Source organism: Panthera uncia, chromosome B1 (assembly GCF_023721935.1).
Source record: "Panthera uncia isolate 11264 chromosome B1, Puncia_PCG_1.0, whole genome shotgun sequence".
Lineage (NCBI taxonomy): Eukaryota > Metazoa > Chordata > Mammalia > Carnivora > Felidae > Panthera > Panthera uncia.
The window spans coordinates 129,312,365-129,337,378 of record NC_064811.1 but is presented as its reverse complement, the minus strand read 5'-3'; the positions used below and the strand labels follow the sequence as shown (position 1 = coordinate 129,337,378).

General features: G+C 35.9%; 1 protein-coding gene across 4 annotated transcripts in view; it reads right to left on the bottom strand.

Moving 5' to 3' along the window:
* Positions 1 to 20,545, bottom strand: part of RBM46 (RNA binding motif protein 46) — a 43,677-nt gene extending 23,132 nt beyond the window's left edge. For 3 of the 4 annotated variants that reach the window (XR_007458154.1, XM_049632328.1, XM_049632330.1), the window contains exons 1-4: positions 19,855 to 19,936; positions 11,161 to 11,322; positions 7,535 to 8,002; positions 6,210 to 6,992 (exon numbers count right to left, since the gene is read on the bottom strand). Coding sequence is in view for 3 of the 4 variants with exons in the window: in XM_049632328.1 (XP_049488285.1) it covers positions 6,210 to 6,992; positions 7,535 to 8,002; positions 11,161 to 11,311 (1,402 nt within the window). In the remaining variant the exon portion in view is untranslated. Of the gene's footprint in view, positions 1 to 6,209; positions 6,993 to 7,534; positions 8,003 to 11,160; positions 11,323 to 19,854; positions 19,937 to 20,392 lie in introns of those variants that run through there. The other variant, XM_049632329.1, reaches the window with a different exon arrangement.
* Positions 20,546 to 25,014: the final 4,469 nt, after the last annotated feature.

The window sequence follows — 25,014 nt, the reverse complement described above, 5'->3', positions numbered from 1 at the left end:
TGACATTTGATACAAGAGGGGAAAATTTACAAACCATTATTTTTTAAATATTAAGTGACAAAAACAGATGTTAAGTTTAAAAATAAAACAGTAGCTACTGTTAAAATGTGTATAAGAACAGGTATTTTAGGAATGTATTAACCAAAGATACTAAGAAATTGCAGGATAAAGGATCAAACATGATCAAATAAATGTATGAAGTAAATGAAATCACAGATCACATTAGCCAGTTAATAACACGAAACAACTGGAACAAATACTGGTCACATGTATGTTTTCATACACATTATTATTTTCCTAGATTGTTACAAAAGAAAACCAATTTCCAAACTTTTAAGTAATTAGGTTGTTTTTATAAAATCTTGGTTTTGATTATATTTAACTGTCAAATTCAGGGAAGGAAAGAACCAGAAAGCAATTACTTGTCATCATGCAAATAAAACAGGTGACTGACTCTCCTTTTTTTTTTTTTTTCACCAGATGTTCTGCTGTGAAGTAGACTGATAAAAGCTTTCAATTATATATAGGAAGGGATATTAAATGGATAGTTAATTCTTGCAAAAGCAGTTCTTGGTTTTAAGACTATTTGAATTCAAAAATGTACTTTGGTACACATAAAAAAAACAAGTATTATTTTTAGTCCTCCATAAGATTTTTGTCTGTATTTTAAACAAAACCATAAATTGGGGGGATAAAGGAATCCTTAAAGCTCACCAAGTAAAACCCTGATATTTTATAAGTGAAGGCACTGAGATGCACAAAGAGTAAATGATTTTATTTGCCATCTAAGGTTACAGTTTGTTGGTGGCTGAGGCTACAGGTTCTTGTACTTTTTACTCAATACTCTGTTAAATAAGCCACTTCTCTCACAGTACTAACACCATGATAATTATGGTTCATTAATACAAAAGTATCAATAAGGTAAGAATCACGAGTAACACCAGATTGATGATATTTCAGGAAAATACAGTAGTTTCAAGAGGAACAGAAATGTATTTTCAAGAGCAGTGGGCCCACTCAAAGGGCAAAGACACATAGTTGAGTTAATGGAATTTTCGTCTCACCATTTGGTCATATGAAAATAAATTAATGTATAAATGTTGATGCTAATCCTACTTCTTATTTAACTAGGTGAATTTTAGAGCAAATTCAGCAACTTATTTTTGTTCTTTAAAATATCAATTTGAAATGGTGCCACCAAAGTTAGGTCTGTAATTAAAGCTGGAAAAAATAACTTCTAAAAGTATTATTTTTATTTTAATTATTTATAATAAATTTCATTATAATAGGATACAACCATTATGTTGTATTTAGTGTCTCCCAAAACTATTTCCTAAATTTAAAAATAAAATGGAGATGGTGTCTCTGTTTCAAAGCAATTTATTAACAAATTTTTAAAATCAAAATTTTATTTTTGCTTTCTGCCCATCAATCTGGAAATAATGATAGCTCATAAGAAAAAAAGCACCAATTATTTTTCAGATTAAAACACACATCCTGCTGTGCCTTCTATTTTATAACTTTCAACTAAGTTACAAGTGACAGCATAAATCAAAACCTAATTTTAATGATATTGAAGGGATAGCAAACATAATGGCTATATCATGCTTAGGATATATATATCTAAATATTTTACCAGTCCATGACCATGAAAAAATTAAACATTCTAATGATGTATGTCATTATAAAGTCAAATATCAAAAACAATATGCAAATCAGCCACAAAATGAAGATGACCATAAAATGACATAAAATAGTCCACACAAATTAGGTTGGATTCATCCAGAAAAAATTACTTGCTCAGAAGAAAAACAACTAAAGCCATCATAGCTGTACCAAAAAAAAAAAAAAAAAAACAACTTGCAAAGTTTTAAAAAGCAAGACTGATGAAATTTTAATTAACTAATATCCACATCTTTTCAATTTCTAATCCTTAAAACCTGACTGAAGTCCCCAAAGCAAACACTATACACAACTGTTTGCCATTAAACCCACCACCATGCTATTTTTCTAACAGGTATTTGCCCACATTGTGCCCCTCTCTGCCTATAAACTCTCCTCAAGATCTACAACTCAAAATCAGGTAGGAAGCATGCCCTTCCTCTGTATTCTCAAAACAACTTATGCAGAGTTTGTATCTCTGCCTTCTTCAGTAGACCATGACTCCTTAAGACCAAAAACCGTGTTTTATTTATATTTAGCTCCTGATTGCTTACAGAAGTACACTTAGCCCTCAAAAGAGGCATATAAGAAAAATTGGCTCTTTGAATTTCTTCAGTGAGAAATAAAGTTTTATTGCCTAAAAAAATAAAATAAACTTCATCGGTCATAGCCAAAACAACAGTACACAAGTCAAATGAAAATTAATGGCACAAGCTGGTCTGCGACAGAGGTTCTTTACTCCTGTTTGAAAGCTTTGTGTAGTAAAACTGCCATGTGTGTCAGTGTTCTACAAACATGGAAACAAGAAATTCCTTGCCTTCGATCAGTTGTTAATAAATTATTTAACAAAGTGCATTTGCCAACACACAGAGGCTACCTCCCCTTCTTCCAGTAACTTTTCTCCAGGACTTTCTTTCTTCAAAACTATAACTCTCCAGGACCTTCCTTTATTTGCTCAATTTCTGCTTATCCCACACCCAGGTGGCAAAGAATCCTCTAAGGGAAAGCAGTGGCAAAACTGGAAGGCCCGTATTCAAAACAGAGGCACAGTTTTAGGAAAAGCAAAATTATTCACACTGATAGTCTAATCTATTATTAAACATACAAAATTATGAAATAGAAAATGATTACTTAAAAAGACGTGACTCTGAATGACCCATGATGTCTCCATACATGAAATATGTAGAATAGAACCTATCTATCTCTTGGCCCACAAGTATTAAACCCACTGAGTATCCCACTTATTATAGGCTCCTAAATATAAACAAGTGACAATTAATTTCTTATCCTGTTAGTTAGGTGATCAGTTTCCAGTGAGGTTAGGGAGGTCATTCTATGACATTATGAAGATGAAGATAGTCTCCAATTTTGAAGTAAAAAAAAAAAACAAAACAAAATAAAAGAAAAAAATGAGGGTTCAATTTTGGCATTAATCCCAGATTTCAATTTTTATTCTATTAGGGGTATTCTGCTTAAAACAGAGCTTACTTTAAATGGGACCAAAAAACCCAAAATTTTTGAAAAACTGATTTTAAAGTACTACCCATTAAGAACTTTTGGGGTTCTGGTAAGACCACTAAATAGTCACTAGAAGTAAACTCTCTAACTTCTAGTGCTCATTTAAATGCCTGTTAACTCTTCAAGAAAATTTCTATTTTCCTAACACCAATGATAATCATTTAACTAAATAACTAAATAAAGGCTATTTTTTTTCTCTTTTATTTTTCAAACTTCAAAATGGGCATGGTAATACTAAAACAATGTGGATATTAAAAGTACATTCTTGTAGAAGTCTGAAATAAAAAGGTAAATGACTTTGTATCACATACAATAGTCAAAGATCATCAAGGTAAGACTAAATAATAATGCTAAAAATAGCATTAAATTGATGCAAAATGAAGCAAACTAAAAAAAAAATTACTACACACACAAAGAAAACATCTTAAAATAGTAGTTAAATTCATTATCTAGAAAAGTAGGTTCAAATTATTTAAGAAAATAGAGCCAAAAGTGATTTCATACTCAATGAACTCTCTTTGAGAGACTCCAGGAACCAATAGCAACCTCTCAAGATCTCAGAAAAGCCCAGTGCTTGAAACACATAAATATTTAGCAGGATATGAACAACATATCACCCCTCCCCCTCTAAGAACACACCACCAACAACAAATGGTCTCAACCCTTAGCCGCCCAATAAAAGCTTGCAACCTCTGAAGGTTCCTATATCTAAATATAGGAATTTTTACCCAAAAAAGGCTTCAACTCTTTGAAGCCCAGAGGCTCCAATGTTAACAGAAGTAAAAAGCAAACCAGAATATTGCCACAACAATATTCAACCTATATCCTTATTTCCCATAGAGCAACATGTAACATCCTGGCTGTCTATAGTTCCTGTCTTACTTTAACAACCTCCAAATGTCAGGCATGTGTTTTCTAATCAAAGATTCCTAGACCCTTGATTTCTGAGTCTTACACTTCCCTAAATTCTCTCCCTACTTCTCCTCTAACAGTTGCCTCTAACTCAATCTTCGCTCATATTTTAGTCAACTGCAGTAAGTATTTTTATGTTACTTCCTATAGACAAGGCCTCAAGCCTTGTGTAGTGCATCCAAACAAGCTTTAGTATTTAATCAAAAGTTTTGGCTTATATTTGGGTCTTAGGTCTTCTCTCTGATTGTAATTAGAAACTGAGAAAATATATGAAACACAAATTGTCCAATTTTTTATTATAAGTAGCTTTTAGATAAGGTTGATAAAATCTGAAATAGATGACTAAAGCAAACTGTGCCCTCTAAGTATTTCATTTACTGAAGCTAATTTTATCCCTAAATAACATAGTCAAGTTGGGAATACTATACCTAAATAGGGGTTTTCTTTGGGAACTATAAGGTCAATACAAGTTAATTATGGTCTGAGGACTCAAGTAAAAACCATGTTAATAATGGAATTAAAAGCTGATGAAAACCCTCTGGTTCCATATAATATCTTCTTTATGGGATAACAAGATGAGCAAATCACATCTAAACAGAAAATCTGACATAAACTAAGATATTTTAAGTATCTTAGAAATTTCAGTGAAGATAAATTTGTTAAGGGAAATGAGTGGGGGCAGAAATATGCTTCAGTAATACCATGTTAGGTCAGACACAAGTATCCTGGGAAAATCTTGCTCAGCCAACTAATTATCTATATTCCACTCCAAAAAAATAATTTGATCCATTTTTCTCTAGGAACCGTACTTTGAATTATTTGCTGTCCACATAAACTAAACTTAAATTGCCCATATAAAATTATCTTTAAATTTCTTATTGAAAGAAAAAATGGAAGGTTTCTATTTTGTGTATTAATGAAAATTATACATAAGAATTTACTCACTTGTATGACAGTAAAATTCCCAAATATTTCCAACTAATAATTGAGGACATTACTGAAAAGTTTCCTTCCAAGAAACCCTACCATAAGTCCTAATCATCAGGATCTCCTAAAAATATGCATACCATAGGAGTGGCTACAATGGATAAGCACTGTATAAAATCGATCCAAACAATACATAAGATTCCCTCTCCCCTTGAAAATGGTTTTCTTTATAGACTGCCTTCTCTTTACAAATTTGATAATATCAATTTTAAACAGATATAAGCTCCAGTAGTATGGTTCTGCAACCATATAACAAATCAATTTTAAGCTAAGAGTTTGACAATTATAATCAAGAAATAATTATAATCCTTAGTAGGAAACTTTTCCTTTTTATTGTTATTTTCAAGAAACCACTATTCTTCTATCAAATATTATTTGAGGTACAAAATAATCACCGACTAAAATCCATAGCTTCGTTTAAAAAAAAATAGAACTGAGAAAAACTGGTTGTAGAGGAGAGACTAACATAATAAAAAACAGAAATATGAAAATACCAGAGTGGTATTACATCTCTTCCTTCACAATACCAAATAGTTTGTTACCATATGGCCCAAAGCCTTTTTAATTATCCCTCAAAGGCTTTAGAAAAACTTTTTTAAAAGCATGAAATTAGAGAGAACGGTCATAAACATCTCTTAGTGATGCTTTTTGTCTTTCATGAGTAATGACAAATTTCCAGATTGGTGAGCATAAGGCTGTGTCTACACATGACCCATCTGAAATACGTCTGATTTTACTAATCTCTACCCCCACTCCCCAAAATGATTACTGTGTAGACTTCACCAAAGATGCAGGGACAAATTACTTAGAAATTGGTTTAAGTAACATCCTATAAGTTATATAGAAATTACTTCAAATGAGGATTAGTTATTACAAAAACAATAAATTAATGAAATAGGATCATGAACTCTATAAAGTGAATCAAAACCAAATTTTCCCCTAACTAAAGTTTAAAAAGCTAAATACAGAAATATTATACAGGAGAAAAGTCTCAACAAAATGTACCATGAATTCATAAAACTGAAGTAAAATGTATGTTAAATATCACTGTTGAGTTCAAAATAATTTATAATAATAGTATTTCCTAATTTCATACTGTACAATATTATTTAAAGTATTTTTAAACTTACCCAAATGAAGTAGCGTAAACTGGGCTGCCAGTTCCTTTGCATCTTCTAAGGTAGTACAGAGTTTGTCAGGCATAAAATAACTCTGGGATCCATTTGCAATAGCAGGAATAACAATTTTATATACCAAGAGTACTTTCCCATCTTGACTTGTTGTTGAATATAAATAATATTCTGGTGGTGCCCAATTATTTTTGTTGCAGTAATAATCCAAATGCATTACTGCAGAATTGAAATGATTGGATTTTAAAGAATACATACTAATTGGAGTAAGCTTTATTCCAGGAAAAAATGGATAAGTGCATCTTTCGATTTCAGGAGGACTTGGGCTATGCTGACCATTGAGACGAGCTGGAAGAGTTGGTGGCTTGCCCAGAGTTTTTGGGTGGCTCTCTTCTTTGTTAGCAAACACAATCAAGTTTTCAGAATTAGGGCTAATCTGGCCATTAAGGTGCTGTCTCCAAGTGCTTTCTTTATTTACTGGTTTTGCCAGTGTTACCTCAATACTTGCTCCATCAATGCATTTTCCATTCATAACAGACATAGCAGCCACTGCATCTTCTCGGTTGAAAAAGTGAACAAAAGCATAATCTCTAAGTTTCTTTACTCGTTCAACTGCACCAGGTTTGAATTTGTTGAATTCTGCTTTAATTGTTTCCTCTGTAGTTGAGATCATTAAATTTCTTACATAGAGAACTTTAACTCTCTGCATTGTTTCCTCGTCAACCTCTTTCTCTGGGTCAGCCCAATCTACCTGAATGGTATGGCCCCATAGTTGGAATGTACCTGTAAAAGAGAATAAATTACCCTGAAGACAGTTAAAACAACTAAAAGTCAAAAACTATTAAGTAAAATTTTCTCCAAAGAATCAGGAACTCAAATACCCATCAGTAGTAGTAAACATTAGTTTCTCACAAGAAAGTCACATGAAAGTTTTTACTACGGCAATCCAGCCAGAACTTACAGAATTCATTTTAAGAGCAAACAGAACAAATTTAAGAGAAAAAGAACAAATACACTTCAAAAATAGACCTTTATCAGAAGAATTATAGGTACTATCCTTTGAATTTTCATCAAACAACAATAAAAGTGTATACATTCAGTAAATTAGTATATTATTATAGATAATGACTCTTCTTGTCATTTAGAAGATAGGAGCAACTTCTTGTCTTTTAGAAGCATTTATTTTACTTCCTTATGCAAAATATCTCTATACCTCTTTAAGGGCATTACACAGTTTCAAAATATCGAACTAAGAAATGCTGTCATTTTTCCATATTTATAATAAGACTAATACGAAAAAGTAAATTTTAAAAGGTCAAGTTTACCTGGGATTAGTTTTCTCCTAGCCATAGCAGCAGCTCTGTGAGATTCATATTCAACAAATGCAAAACCACGATTTTTGGTCTTATCAGTTGCACTTGGATAAACAATGACATCTACAACTCCTTCTGTAACTTTCTTCATTTCATCCAAAATTTCTTCTTTCTTCTTTTCCTTAGGAATAGCTCCAATAAATAGCCTGCAATTATCCAAGCTTACACACACACCAATAAACTTCCCTGGTCGAATCTCATAATTATTAAGAATTCTGATGGCTAATTGCGCTTCTTCTTTTGTAGTGTACATCACAAAAGCATAACCACGGTTTTCACCACTAAATTCCATCATAAGTCGAAATTCATATATCTTTCCAGCTCTTTCAAATACAGGAACTAACTCATCTTCATACATATCACGAGGTATTTTTCCTACAAAAACTTCACAGCCTCTAGGTGGAGGTGGACCTTCCCAACCTAAAAGACAAAAATAAACAAATTCTAATAAGATATTTTGATACACCATTCAATGATTCAGTCATTCCACAAATTTACAGTGCCTCCTATGTACTGTGCACTACTCTAGATGTTGAGGATACAACAGTGCACAAAACAGAAGACCCTTCCCTCATAAGGCATATATATTCAACAGAGAACATAAACAATAACTGATAAAGGCTATGAAGAAAAAGCCAGAAAAGAGTTGATACTTTTAGCAGTCAGGTAAATCTCCTCTGAACACATGAGGTTTAAAGCAGAGACCTGAATGAAATGAGGGAATAAGCTTTGAAAATATATCATTACGAAGAAAGCAAGAGCTTTATACATTAGAACAACAACGAGCACATGGGCCTGTATGACTAACGTACTTGAAGCAACATTCAAGTGGTAGTCAGTGCCACTGACTAGAGGCCAAGATTTTATTTTAAGTGTGATAGAAAGCTAATGGGAGGGTGCTGAGCAAAGAAACAGCACTGGCTACTAGTAGAAAGGCAAAACATATTTATTTAGCTGTTTGCATCTGGTTTGCCTCTAGTATAAACACCACTCCTGTACTCACTGCTCTTTCAAAATCCTCCCCAAATGACCTCTCCTTTAATAGCTAGAATACTCTTTTCCCCAGTAACCCAAACCTGACTTCTTTATAAACCCATCTAGAAAACCTAAAAGACTCCACCAAGACACTGCTAGAACTGATACACAAATTCAGCGAAGACACAGGATATAAAATCAACATACAGAAATCTGTTGCATTTCTGTACACCAAAAATGAAGAAGCAGAAAAAAAAATCAAGGTACAGGCCCATTTACAATTGCACCAAAAACCATAAGATACCAAGGAATAAACCTAAGCAAAGAGATGAAAGACCTGTGCACTGAAAACTATAGAACACTTATGAAAGAAATTAAAGAGGACACAAAGAAATGGAAAAGCATTCCATGCTCATGGATTGGAAGAAAAATTTTGTTAAAATGTTCACACTACCCAAAGCAATCTACAATTTTTTTTTATTTTTTTTTTAATATTTATTTATTTTTGAGACAGAGAGAGACAGAGCATGAACAGGGGAGGGTCAGAGAGAGAAAGAGACACAGAATCTGAAACAGGCTCCAGGCTCTGAGCTATCAGCACAGAGCGCAACACGGGGCTCGAACTCACAGACCACGAGATCATGACCTGAGCCGAAGTCGGACGCTTAACCGACTGAGCCATCCAGGCGCCCCTCAAAGCAATCTACATATTTAATAAAATCCCTATCAAAATACCACCAGCATTTTTCACAGAGCTAAAACAAACAATCTTAAAATTTGTACAGAACCACAAAAAACGCCAAATAGCCAAAGCAATCTTAAAAAGAAAAAGCTGAAGTATAACAATTCAGACTTCAAGCTCTGTTACAAAGCTGTAGTCATCAAGACAGTATGGTACCAGCACAAAAACAGACATGTAGATCAATGGAACAGAACAAAAAATCCAGAAATGGACCCACAACTATATAGTCAACTAATCTTCAACAAAGCAGGAAAGAATATCGGATGGACAAAAGATAGTCTCTTCAATAAATGGTGTTTGAAAAACTGGACAACATCATACAAAAGAATGAAACTAGACCACTTTCTTACTCTATACACAAAAATAAATTCAAAATGGATGAAAGACCTAAATGTGAGACAGGAAACCCATCAAAATCCTAAAGGAGAACACAGGCAATAACCTCTGTGACTTTGGCTGTAGAAACTTCTTACTAGACAGGTCTCCAGAGGCAAGGGTAACAAAAGCAAAAATGAATGACTAGGACTTCATCAAGATAAAAAGCACAGTGAAGGAAACCATCAACAAAAAGCAACCTATGGAATGGAAGAAGATATTTGCAAATGACATATCAGATAAAGGGTTAGTATCCAAAATCTATAAAGAGCTTATCAAACTCAACACCCAAAAAACAAATAATCCAGTTAATAAACAAGTGGAAGACATGAACAGACACTTCTCTAAAGAAGACATCCAAATGGCCAAAAGACATACGAAAAGATGCTCAACATCACTAATCATCAGGGAAATACAAATCAAAACTACAATGAGATACCACCTCACATCTGTCAGAATGGCTAAAATTAACAACATAGGAAACAACACATGTTGACAAGGATGTGAAGAAAAAGGAACCCTCTTGCACTGCTGATGGGAATGCAAAGTAGTGCATCCACTCTGGAAAACAGTACAGAGGTTCCTCAAAAGTTAAAAATAGAACTACCCTACAACCCAGCAATTGCACTACTGGGTACTTACCTAAAAGATACAAAAATACTGATTCGAAGGGGCACATGCACCCCGATGTTTAAAGAAGCATTGTCAATGATAGCCAAATTATGGAAAGAGCCCAAATGTCCATCAGCTGATGAATGGATAAAGAAGATATGGTGTGTGGGTGTGTGGGTGTGTGGGTGTGTGTGTGTGCGCGCGCATATATATAATGGAATATTATTCAGCCATCAAAAAGAATGAAATCTTGCCATTTGCAATGATGTGGATAGAGCTAGAGCATATTATGCTAAGTGAAATAAACAAATGCCGTATGATTTCACTCACATGTAGAATTTAAGAAATAAAACAGATGGACATAGGGGAGGGGGAAAAAAGAGAGGGAAGCAGACCACAAGAGACTCTTAACTATAGAGAACAAACTGAAGGTTGCTGGAGGGGAGGTTGGGGAGGATGGGCTAAATAGGTGATAGGTATTAAGGAGGGCACTTGTGTTAAGCACTTGGTGTTTGTTACATGTAAATGATAAATCATTAAATTCTACTCATGAAACCAATATTACACTATATGTTAACTAACTAGAATTTAATAAAATTTTGAGAAAAAAAAAAAACACCCAACTTCCTTCTCAGCTGTTTCTTAACCAAGAGCAGAGTTGAAAAAAATGTAAAGGTCAAACATGCATAATACCTATAATATTACGCATTATTATATGTGCATCACATATATAATAATACCTCTTTCCCCTCACAACTATAAAAGTGATTACTAAGGTCTTAAAGCAGTTATAAGAAAAAAAAACTGATACTAATGATATATGCACCTAATGTACATTAAAGATACAATTTTTTGAACATAAATACATCCACACCTGGAGGAGGACCACCAAATTTCCTTTGCCCATTTTCTTGAACCATGTTGTAACCAGTCTTTTCCATCAAAGCAAGTAATGCTGCTTCATTCTGAGTACCAGTTCTGACTTTACTGCATCCATTTATTCCATCTATGTTTTCTTCATTCATGGTTGCAATTCCTAAAACAAAATTCAAAAAACAGTGTTTATGACAGAGCACCAGGAATCTATGAAGGAGTCCTCTAGGTTGCAAGAAACCAAAAACAGTGTGGCTGCTAACATCTGATGATCACTGTGGTCTTGCCCACTAAGTCCTGCTCTACAGCAGAAGCTAGAAATTCCATTTAATGTCACTGATCAATTAAGCAGTACCTTTAGAAGGCGTAAGCTACAACAAAGGGAGGCAAAAGTAAAAAAGAGAAAAAAACACAAATAAATGAGAAGGGATTAGAGAAGAGAAAAGAAAGCAGAAGGAGTAACAAAACAAATATACTGCCATCAGTGAATACATTATCACTGCTGATCTATATGGCCCAAGGTTTATTTTATCATACAGGCCAACTGGATTTTACTGTGCCTTACAATTCTCAGATAAATGTAGCCTAATGCCAATATAGCTCATGTTGTCAGCAATCTCTAAGAACTCCAAAAGTTATCAGAAATTGAACAGACGCTTGGAGTAAGTAAACAGAATTTCAAACCAGTCCCTGTTCCTAAAAGAAGCTACTAAAGAACGTAGGTTATCACAACCACTTGTCCTCCGAGCAGAAACAGGAACTACTGTGTTTTCCAACTAGCAGCAGCTTAAGAATTACATCGGTGGGTAGGCAGGAACTAGAAAGAACCTGAGATCTCTGCTGACCATATGTGTTTTTAGTTTTTTTAAATGAACTTAATTACAATGTCGTTAGGTTATCAGAAAATTCACATTGATCCTAAAGATTTTTTTTTTCTGTTTCTTAATTATATGTCTCTCTCCTTTGGTATTACTATGAACAAATACAAAAATTAAAATCCACAGTCTGGGAAATGCACTGGGAAAGCCATTTTGGCTTTCAACAGAACTTTGGTAATTATAAATGGAAACTAAGTCACTGTAGCACAGCATTTCAAAAAGTATGAAATTTTTACCCCCAGCACCTCAATTTCACACTTAGTTCTGCCATTTTCTAGCTGTGGAAACTTGATCAGCTCATTGTTTCCTTGCTTATTATAAAATGGGAGTACCGGGGCGCCTGGGTGGCTCAGTCAGTTAAGCATCCATCTTCAGCTCAGGTCATGATTTTGCAGTTCCTGAGTTCAAGCCCCACATTGGGCTCTATGCCAACAACTCAGAGCCTGGAGCCTGCTAAGGATTCTGTGTCTCCCTCTCTCTCTGCCCTTCCCCCACTCATGTTGTCTCTCTCTGTCTCTCTCTCTCTCTGTCTCTCTCTAATAAATAAAGAGTAAAAAAAATTTTTTTAAATGGGAGTACCAATATAACTTATTGCAAGGTTGCTGTTAGGATTCAGTGAGGCAATGATGTAAAAGTCTTGTTAGAATTACCTAAGGCCAAATAAAGGTTAGTTTTGATTAATACTAGAGAGCAGCACATCTTAACTTTTCACACACCCACACTGTTTTTGATTTTTTCAGAAACATTTTGTGCATTTTCTCAAAGGTTGTGTGGGCAGGGGGTGCGATATGGTAGACACATATCTAGGGAAGAGTATCTGCATCTCTACAGTGGATAGAGGATAGGAATGCAGAAGACATCACCAAAGAATCACTGCTCTAAAGTAAGTGAAACTGTCACTGTAGTTATACTCACTAGTACTTAATATAGCACAACAGCTCTGAAGCCAGACTGCCTGGATTCAAATCCTTTTTTGCTTACCAGCTATAATTTTCAGTAAGTTACTTAGCCCTTCTGTATCTTAATTTCCTCATCTTTAAAATGTGAATAATAGGGCACCAGGGTGGCTCAGTCATTTAAGGTGCCAATTCTTGATTTCGGCTCAGGTCATGATCTCATGGTCTCTGAGAAGAAGCCCACGTTGGACTCTGTGCTGGCAGCACAGAGCTTGCTTGGTATTCTCTCTCTCTGCTCTCTCTGCCCCTCCACAACTTGCTCTCACTCTGTCTCAAATAAACATTAAAAAAAGTTTTAAAAATAAATAAAATGAGGATAATAACACTGCCTATCTGATAGCCTTAATGAATATTAACACAAATGCTAATTTTATGCATATATTGGAACCTTTAAAATCACTAACATCTATGAATAACGATAGCTTAAAATCCAGATATTTATCTTTACAGTAACTGATTTCAGAACAAAAGTATGACACCAGATAGAAAGAAACAGGCTCAGAAGTTCAGTTTATTTAGTAGCCTATTATAAAGCCATGGAATTTCTACACATTACCTCTAGTTTATACAACTACTAAAAGAGAGTCTCAACTTTGCTAAAAGAAAATACTATTTCCACAGATGAAAAAACGCAGGCTAACAAAGAAATTATCCAAGATCACAGAGCCAGAAAGCGGCACAGACAGAATTCAATTCCAGGTCTGCCTGATGCTAAATATCCCCTCCTGCCAAGAAAATGATTTTGACATACCTTTTGCCGCAACATTACCTTAAAAAGTCCCTCAAAAAACGAAGAAGCACCCAAATTGACTTTCATGCAAGTGGAATATGCAGAAATTATAAATTAATACACCTTAGTCATGTGACTTCTACAGTCCTTCCTAGTTGCAAAATGTTTTCTGAGCGGTGAATATAGCTACAAACACATTTATATCGCACACACTATACACACACAATCTTTTTAGTCTTTAAAGCTCTTTCCAAGCTATTATATTGCATTCAATGGAGTAATTCTGAAGAAAATGAGGCAAGAAAGTAGCTCCTGGACCCATATAGTTTCTACCTGCCATCTACCTAATTTCCTTAAACTTACTAGCCCAGTTTTCTTTATGAAGCTAAGATTCATTTATCAACCTGCCTAATGAATGTATTGAGAATGAGATATTCAACAGGCATCCTGAATTCAACATATCCAAAACTCAATGTCATTTTAACTTCTAAACCTGTTTAAGTTCCTTCCTGTTTTACATCTCCATCAATTCTTCCATTCAACCAATAAACAAACCACAACAAACATACTCCCATCTCCTACAAACTATCACAATCAGAGTTTCACAATGTGAGTTAACCCAGAGTCTTCCTTTGATTCAGTCACAAACACCTGCATATTTTACCTCTGAACAGACCTTGAAATCAATCTTTTCCTGTCCATCCCCACAGCCTGTTCTCAATTATGTGTTACTGGAACCAGTACTAGATTCCTAACTGTTGTTACAGGCTTTAGTCTTGTGCCCTGCAAACAAAATCTCCATGATGCTGTTGAGGTGATATCTGATCATCTTAAGTTGTGAATACAAATCAAAACTAAGGGGAAAAATGAGTACTCTTATGTTTTAATCTTAGAATCAAAAGGCCTTTCTAGAAAATGAACAAAAGAGCCTCAAAGGAAAATATTACTGTATTATTTTTTACTACATAAATATTAACTATCATCTTGGAAGGCAAAAAGAACAAAACCAAGACAGAAAATTATAAACAGGGAAAAAGGATCTGCAACACACATATTTAAGGCTACTTTCAAAATAAAAAAAGGGCAGCATGGTGTCATAATTAAAAACAAATTCAAGTATCTAAATAATGGCTTAAAGGCAAATCCTGGTTCTCCCCCTTACTAACTCTGACTTTGGGCAAGTTTGGCTTCAGTTTATTTGTCCCTATAAAGTAGATAATAAGAATTTCTACCTCATAGTGAGTGTTGTTGTCACTATGTCTCTCTTAAGAGTATCACAACAAACATTAGCATATTTAAGACCATGAAAAGTCTCAGTTAAAACCTTTCAACTTTAACTCCTGCTTCTCAAATATTTCAACATGACACCCTAATTCTCCCTGCTACCTGTATTAACTGCCTATAAAATTATTTGGAAAATGCTGCCTTAACTGCTCTTTACAGGATACAGTTTGTTCCCTATGTTCCCTCACTGTCCTCTTTTTCCTTTACAAGTATGGTGGTCAAAATTACAGAGAAAGATTCCATCAGTGTTCTACACAGCTGCATGATACTGATGGTTGAATGAAGCATACTATCAACAACACTGGGGTTTTAATTTTTAACAACGTATTTACATCTGAAGAGTATATGTGATATACTGAAAAAACGTTTTTTTAAATAATAAAGCTATCCTGTAAAAGACCATCTCCAGAGAAGGTAAAAAGATGTTCAGCTTTTCCTCAATTCCCCCCTTCTATGTCCATTACTATGATGATTATATATATGATTACTATGATTACTATGATGAACTATGATGATACTGTCTCTGTTCTCTTTCCATCATTTTTAGATTCTTCTAACTTTCTGGCTTCACATATTTATTAAATGGCAGAATTAGGAAGTCTGTACTGTCAGCTGGGTACCTTACACTATACTCCAGGAACACACTTACGTGACATCAAATCCAATAAATAAATAAATCTGTTATTAACAGATTCTGTTAAGAGTTAAGGTACTCTTTAACAATCAGAACCATCAATGAGATAAAGATTAATTAACCAAACCAACTTTCAGCCTTTTGTCTTTAAAAAAAAAAAGGGCAATGTCCTTCTATCATTGCTTTAAAATTAAAATCATTTTAGGGGTGCCTGGGTGGCTCAGTCGGTTGAGTGCCCAACTCTTGATTTCCACTCAGGTCGAGATTCCAGGGTCATGAAATGAAGCCCCACATTGGGCTCCACACGGAGTTTGGAGCCTGCTTAAGATTCTCTCTCCCTTTTTCAAACAAAAAGCATTTTAAATAATATAACTACCTTTTTCCTCCCTTTAGGATTGTTTTTATTCTACTTGGCTTTGACTATACCATCATGGAAGATTTTCTACTAAGAAAATATTAGAATTACAAGTGGACCGTAGACCACCTCCAATGTTATACATAGAAAATCAAGAGCAACTAAAATAGACTTGCTTAAGGTCACAAAACTAGTAACTGAAAAGACCTATGGCTCAAACCTTCAGACATCAATAAACTCTGACTCTGGCTCTTTTCCAGAATTTAGTCCAGAGGGACCTTAATGGCCTAAACATCCTATAGGACATCATACTGTCCCATTACACTAAAGAAAGACATCAAGTTGATACAATGTGGAGAATAGGAAAGTATGAGATTTATATTTTTTTAAGCATGCTGCAAGGATGAGGAAAAAAAAAAGACTAGTTTAATATGCTGCCTTACATATAAAACAATTGAGAAATATACCTTCTGTTTCCATTTTACCCAAAATGTAGAATTTAATCAATGCATAGTTTTGTTTTCCTGTAACTCATCGCTTACTCTAAATGGCCGATTTGTGCAATGCAAACCACCCCTGCAATTACTTACAGACATGTATTTTGGGTCAATTCATGTCTCTAAAGTTGTATTTTTAAAGATATTATATTATCTAGGGTGTCACATTGAAACAAATGGCAGTCCCCACATTAAAGACTCTTTTTAACATACAATGACTATAAACATATGCTAGACTTAGTACATTTAAAGAAATCTCAATCAAAATATTTTAAAAACTTAAAATTAGGAAAGTGTAAGAGTCACCAACCTCACTCTCTCTTTAGAAAGGAATATGTTTTATCTTAAAGCTTTCAAAACAAAGGTAACATACACACATCTCTAATTCAAAAATCAAAAATATCTAACTTTAATACCATATTTAATCTAACAAAATACATTTCTAAAAAGGCCAGAAATCAAGAACCTCAGATAATTAAAAATCAAATCTAAAACAGGCATACAACAGCCTAATATTTGTTCTAAACTATTCCAGAATCAATCTGAGAATTACCAAAACTCCAAGGAAGTATAGCAGCCCTATACATTATGACAAAGCTGTCATACCAACTGAAGCTTCTAGGCTCAATTAGTACTGCTGACCCAAGGAATCTGAGTAAGGGAAGGAGGGTCCTAAGCAAGAGAATGACACAAACAATTTATACAAAAAATAGTGGGGAAGGGCAGATTAAAAGCTGTTGTACCATAAATAAACTCTAGTTTTCACAGATAAATCTTTTTTCCTAAACTTTGGGCTTTCAAAGATTCCTTTCCAGCTCAGTTTCAAAAGTAAAATTAGAAGAAAAATTAAAAAGAAAAAATTTTCTAAGCTATAAAGTAGGCCAAGACGGCATAGCCAATCACAGGATAGATATTCGAGTAACAATTTGAATCAAGCCTTTAGCTTTAAATGCTAACTATATCTTCACTAATTTTAAGAACCGTAATAAGTTAACAAAAATAAAAATTTTCAAATTTGTACTGCCTTTCAAAATAGAAAATATACTATTAAAAAATTACTAGCACAATTTTAGCAAAATATACATAAAATTAATCACTTATCTAAAGAAATTTGTGTCAGCTGTGTTCAAACTACTTAAAACTGACCCTTCATCTTATGAATTACTGTAAAAATTTATGAAATGAAAATGAACATTTTATAAATTTTATTTTTAAAAACTGCAATAGTGGGGTGCCTGGGTGGCTTGGTCAGTTAAGCGTCCGACTTCGGCTCAGGTCATGATCTCACGGTCCGTGAGTTCGAGCCCCGCGTCGGGCTCTGTGCTGACAGCTCAGAGCCTGGAGCCTGTTTCCGATTCTGTGTCTCCCTCTCTCTCTGCTCCTCCCCTGTCCATGCTCTATCTCTCTCTGTCTCAAAAATAAATAAACGTTAAAAAAATTTAAAAATAAATAGAAATAAAAACTGCAATAGTGAAAAAAATTAATTTTTAAAGCATTAAAACACTTGTATAGAAAGCATATTAGTTATGGCATTCCTTAAATTACGTGGTATTAAATTCCTGATTTGTTCAATTGTTATTGAGTATGGAATGCTGAGACCATGGTTGCCAAGTCAATGGAGGTTTTTTTAAGTGGTAACTCATTTTAGTGACAGACTGCACTACTTTTATTTTCCACATAAAATGAGGATTACTCAAAAGTATATGGATATAGAAGTCTAACATCATTTCAGAATGAAAGGGTATAGATGGATTGGCTCAATTCCATTTTAAATTATTTTTATTAAATAATGAGGACACATTATTCCTAGAAGTTAAATATATAATGAATAAAAGTGTTGGTACTGGGTGTTTCACAACTTTTAGTAATACCATAGAGAGTACTTTTTAATTATTTAATTAACAATTTTTTAAATATTGCATTGAACACAAAATTCTTTGAATTTAGTATAAAGATACCTACAATAGAACCAAAATTCTTGTATGCTACTACACAATAATACAGTGATATTCCTTACATAAAGGAAAAGGAAAAGGAAAGCTCCTATAAGCTTTCATCCAAAATCTATTATAATTTGAACATAGATATCACATTTTCTTCTCTCACTGATTTCGTTTTAGCAACAATCAGGTAGTAAAATAAGACACGACCCAGCATTAATATACAAATCTGGACAGATTTTACATCAAGTATTTGATTTGTATTCACAAACCCTCCTTAAACCGACATGTCTGTTTTTTAACAACAAAAATGACACCATTAAAAATAGGAGGCTTAATATCAGTCCATAAATTGGGCATATTGTTATTAATATTTCTTAACTCATAACAGATCCAATAATACACATGCTTATATTTCAGACGTCGATATGTATCATAATCTTTGGCAATAATGTTCAAATCCAATATTCTACCCTCTTAAATGAAAATTAGCAATTAAAGCAGTGCCTTAAACAGAAACTAAAGCACTGCTAATATTTAGCAATTGCAGCACTAATAGTCATCTTTATGTCCATTATGGCACACAGGTGCAAATTTTTAAAAACGAATGTTTTATATGTGCACCTTGGAAAGAATATCATTAAAGATGATTAAGGAGCTTTAATTCTGAAAGGCTCTGTATGGAAGTCTGTCCAACTGCTCAAATATACATTGTAGTGATTCTTGAAATGAAAATATCTTCCTGTTATTTAAATAAGGAAAATACTACCAACACGTGAATATGTTATTTATACAATGAACACATCCTGCTGCCTGGTTCTAACGCCATTATCAAACACAAAGCGAACAGATTTCTAAAGAGAAGCCAAGTCTTAAAAAGCTCCTCCTGATAGTCCCTTTACAATACTGGCCTATATTAGAATCGTCGCCTATTATAAAGACAATAGATTATTTGTCAAGAATGTAAAGAGAGAGCTTAAAGAAACTTCAACATTAACTAAATTCACATATAAGGCAACTGGTGCCCAAATAATTGGTCCTGGCTCCCCAAGGATCTCACAATTAACATCAATGCAAGGATTATTAAATCCCAGGTCTCCTGACATCACGTTCAGTGGTGTTTCTAGAACCCCCCCCCCAAAGAAAATATTTAAAAGGTTTGTAATTAAAACTATCTGACTTTAGGAAACACAAATGGTACTACTGCGTGTACTACCGTCCATGGCTGCCTGCCGCGGCGTGTCGCGGAGGAGAAGGGGGTCAGTTATCTTTCCCAAACACCCACAGCCTTCCACTGTTCAAGACCCTACACACAAGAGAGCACTTGGGGAATAAACAGGAAGAGTCAAAGGCAGAGGAAAGTTCGAGGCTCATCCCAGTTAGAACTCAATGAAAACGACGACATGATTGCCAAATCTCACCCAGCAGTCGGGACGCCCCGGACGTCGTCCCAAAGGCTCTACAGGGGACGCGCGGGCGCCACAACGGCCAGACGCCCTTGACGTGTGGCGGTCGACGGAGGCAGTGCTAGGAGAACATGGAGGGCAGCAGGTGGGAAGCGGCCGGAAGATGTCGGGGAAGAGCGGAAATAAAGCAGAGAGAGGGCAGGGCCCCCGAGGGGCGGAAGGAGCCGCCAAGGGGCCCCCGACGACAACTGGAGCTGGGGGACTGGACGGCTGGGACCACGCGGCGCAAACTGTGACGGCAAGAGCTATCGGGTCAAAAGATGCCCTCTGGGGCTGGGGAACCGCGTCAATGACTCTAGCCCTCCCTATGCTCGACGGGGCAGGGTAGTGAGGAGGGCGAATCCCGCAGACACTGCCTCCAGAGGGGCGTGAGTCCCCACTGCGTATCTGGCGTAACAGTGTATCGGACTGGGCCTTTTGCGGCCGGAAGGCGGGGTCTCCAGCCGTTACTAGCGGTTTGGTTGTGACCCCGCTGTCCCCATCCCCTCCTCACCCCTTCGGGTCTTCAAATGTTGGTCCTAAATCCCTGGGACCAACGACCACAAACCGCCGCCACCGTTTCGGGGACCAATCGGTCGGAGCGGGGGAGGGGGGTCGCCGTAGCGGGGGAGGCCACCGGGAAGAGCTCGAGCCGTCCTCGCGCCTTGGTTTGTCTCCCAGCAGGCGCCGGGGCAGTGGCCTAGGCAGCCCCACGCGGAGTGGAGCCCCAACCAATCAGTGACCAGCTTCAGGGAGGAGTCAGGGAGTGGAGAGTGGGCGGGATGAAGGTTTTTACCCGAATGAGGCTCTCGGAGGGGCGTAAAAGTGCTTGGAGTGACAGGCACTTTAGCCAATTGGGAAAGGAGAGCGAGTTTTAGGGGGTGGGCATACATGTAGTGTTGCCAAAAGAAAATCCTGCGTGTTTTGTTAGGGTGTGGGGAAACAAACACTATGATTTTAACATACTCCTTTTACTTAGGGGGAAATGTAGATACATTTTAAAGGCTCTTCTCATTTGACGGAGTTTTCAAGTCTTAAACTCCTAGTTTAGACGTCTTTCAGTGTGGGGATGGGGGATGGGGCGGTATAAATCTAATCTTGCTGAGGATTTTCAGATAGGACGAACATGTAGAAATTAAGTGGTTTAAATGCCTAGGAGAATGGGCTGAATCGAGAGACCTAGTAGGCCTGATTCAGGCCTGATTCAGTTTGGGGAGAGATGACGTTGTCCGAGCTGAAGAACCAGGTACTACTACCCTTATATAAAACCAACTTTCTTAGATACAGTTGTGCGTTATTCTGCATACACGCCTTGAATTTTGCTTCCTTTGAAGATAGAGCTTGAGTTTAAATGGCAAAGAAAAACGGCTTTAGGTACCAATTCTGTAGACTAATAGACTCACAGAATAGTAAGACTGGAAAGAAACTAGATCACATAGTTCTGCTTTAACAGATGAAGAACTTGACGCCCAGAATAATCCATTGGATTACGCAATAACACTGGTGCCCTAATACCCAACTTCGAGGTGCTTTTTTCCACACTAGTGATTTCAGTTTGTTGTCTCCACGAATAAATGTACTAAATTTTAACAAGCCGCGCGTATGTACTACCCCTCCCCCAACGGTAGGAATTAGCAAGGACTTGGACAGCTCTGGGCTAAGATCCCTGTTATCATTTTGTGGGTGTGATACAACTTCTCTGAGCCCCAATTTAAAATGGGGATTGGGATGATTAATTAAAAATAATGTTGACAAATATTGAGCACTTGTGTGCCAGAGGCAACTGTAATCTAGTTTCGTATATTAGTTCATTTAATTCTAGCAGTAACTTTGGCAAAGGTACTAGACCCGTGTAGTTGCATGTTTCAGGTGGGGAAACCCAGAAAGAGAGCTTAAGTAGTTTGTTCAAGGTCGTTCAGCAAGTAAGTTTATTTTGGCTTTGAACCCTGCAGATATAACCATTAGGCTATACTGTCTCAAAATGTGTCCAGAAACAAGTGGCATAATGCCCAGAGAATGTTAAGTGGAAGCTTAACAAATACCTTCCTAGACTGCCCTTCTGTCAATAAATACCTCCAATCTCATGTATATAGGCTATATATGCCTACACAAATAATAATGATAAATTAAGTAACTAGAAAATCAGACATAGAATGTAACTATTTGGCTGCCTTTTCTTTTTTTAACATGGCAATTCTTTACCTCAAGAACTGCTAAGGTGATAATTGTTCTATCGTATTGATTACTATTTGTAACTGCTCATGCATTTCTCCAGAAAGAGATTACCCACGTTATTTATTTTCATGTTGATGCTGTCTCATTTCTCAGTAACTCTAAATACACGTGTCAAGGTTAAACTAGATGAAATCGTGTTAAGACATATTAGTCTGAAAAGTTCAAACAACTAAACAATTTCTAGGAGTTGCTGTAAGATCCTTAAAACCTCACTAGGTGGAGATGTTATCTTATGAGATACAAAAGATGGTTCCTGGAAGTAAGTAGCCTGGAGGATTATTTTACATTTCTAGCTTTCTTTGTTTCCTTCCACCCAACACTCCCCCATATAAAGAAAAACAAGCAAAGGCTTCTGAATAGGAACTAGTCAGGCCATAGAGCCTTGCTTAGATGAAGACAGTGCTATTTAAAGATGCTTGCAACACTTACGTTGTATGTCCTTTTTGGTCATGTTTCTTCTAAAGGTGTATTTTTGAAGATGTATTTTTCAAATGCTATAAAAACTATATTCTCTGTATGTACAAGTAAAGGAATGACCTTTAACTTTATTTCCAAAGGCTCATAGAAAAGAGATTAAATACCTTTAGAACTAGAATTCTTTTTCAGGAATCAATTCCAAATTAGGGTCTGTTATACGTTTATTTGCAAGTTTATGGGAAAAGGAGATCCAAATTAATAGGAAGAATGAAAATAAGTGATATAGACATATTTTTTACTGAAAAGAAGCCTAAGGTTGGATACTTGTTGGTAAGGGAGAAAATAGAAAGGGACCTCTACATGACTGTGGGTTGCGGGAAGAAAAAATTATCAATAAAAATTGGAAGAGATATAAAAACTAGAGTTGGTTAAAATAGTCTGGATATCATGTAAATGTGGTTTTTCTCATATGAAATGTAGTTTTTTGGAATAAATATCTTCATATACCTTCTGTAAAATACAAACCCCCAAAAAGGAAGAAAAGCAATGAGAACTCTGTATAAATGTTTAAAGTCCAATTTAGTCCCAATAAGAGAAATGAAAGGTCAATGGTTTCATACAAAAGAGCACGGTGTAGTATTAGAGATTCCTCCCTCCATATTTGGCAGTGATGGCCCGGATCCACCAAAAACATGGCAATGGTTTGCATATTTATAGAATTAACGATCTTTCTACAGGACACAGCTTGGGAACTAAGCACTATCTTTTCATCTGATGACTCTTCATTCAAAATGATATCTCAAAACACTTTCAGAAGTATGGGGGCTTTTATTTTTTTAATCTCAAAGTAAATGGGTTTATTCCAATTCACTGACCCTTGTTTGATGCTTTCTGCTTGACAGATTAATTTGAACTTTTGATGACTATGGGATGTAAATGTCAGCATCAAGATGGTTATAAGGTGGAATAGATGCTTTTCCCAGCGGTGGTGATGGTCCATCCCGAGCCATCTTTATATGCATTCAGTGTACCTCCTGTGATTAACAACCTATCTTTTCAAGGCAACAAATTAGAAATAGATATTTTGGGGCATAATGTAATGGTCTATAGAGGGACCAAACCTGTAACTAAGACCTCACTTAATATAGGTGCTGACGGAAGCAGTAGTAAAGCCAAACTTTGCTGATTGGATTTAGTTATTAGTTAACATCAAGATCCCGTCATCTAGTTATTATTTTTTTAATCAACTACAATATTATAAATAGTGTTAGACAATCCCAGGAAATCATCTTTTTTCCCCTTTGAAAAATACAGACTTCACTCATCTGAAAAACTAACATATGTAAAAAATAACTTTTTGATTAAAAACTTAAACACTTGGGGGCACCCGGGTGGCCCAGTTGGTTGAGCATCAGACTCGATGTCAGCTCAGGTTCTGATCCCACCAGGGCCATGGGATCGAGCCCCTCACTGAGCTCCGCGATGCTGAGTGTAGAGGCTGCTTAGGATTCTCTCTCCCTCTGCCCCTCCCCTTGACTCATGCTCCCTCTTTGTCTCTCTAAAATAAAATGAAAAAAAAAAATTTTTTTTTAAACACTTGGTTAGGGAGAGAGAGCGATGAACTCTTTCCTGTGTTATCTCACTGGAGAAGCTTATCTCATGGGAGCAACTTTCGTAGGTAACAAATTACAGTGGAACTAGAGCTGACAGACACCCTTGCATGTTTGTCTGGCTGGGCGAGCCAGAACGACTTGCCCCAAAATCACAGAGTCAGTTAGTGGAAATACTGGATCTCCAGCTTCTCTCTTCTGACTTTCAGTCTTAAAACCTGGCTCTCACAGAAACTTTTAAATTGCACTCTTAACTTCTACAGCGTTTTTTTTAAAAGCCATCATAAATATATTCGATGAAGAAAATCATTTTGGCTGAGGACAACAGGGTCAGCTTTGGTTCTGGGACATTAATGCACCTGGCCATAAAGGATGTGTGAGGCAAAGCAGTTTCTTGGGCATTACATTTCTTTCTTCACACTCGATGTGTGGTACCCTCCCAAGGTGACTCCAGCTCTGCCTGTCTAACTCAGTTATTGTCTTAGCAGAAGAAGCAGAGGGGGACTCCTTGTGTTTGCCTAGGAGAGCGTTTTTGCATTTTCTCAAATGCAGGGCACTCTTAAGGGGGAAGTAGAATACCATTACAATCCACAATGCAGTCTGTGTTTTAAATTAAAGCATCAGATCTTTCCAATAAAGCATTTGCTTTAATTTGCATCGATCTACTTATATGTAGAGATCTACAATCTCCAGGGCATCCTTGAAATCACTGGCCTTTTATGTTTTGCCAACTTTTACTTATTCCATTCCTATCCTCATTCTTAATAAGTGGGATACATTTCCCTCTCAACCTGCATCTTATAGCACTACTGATTTACTAAGCCCTTGAAAGAAAGAAAGAAAGAAAGAAAGAAAGAAAGAAAGAAAGAAAGAA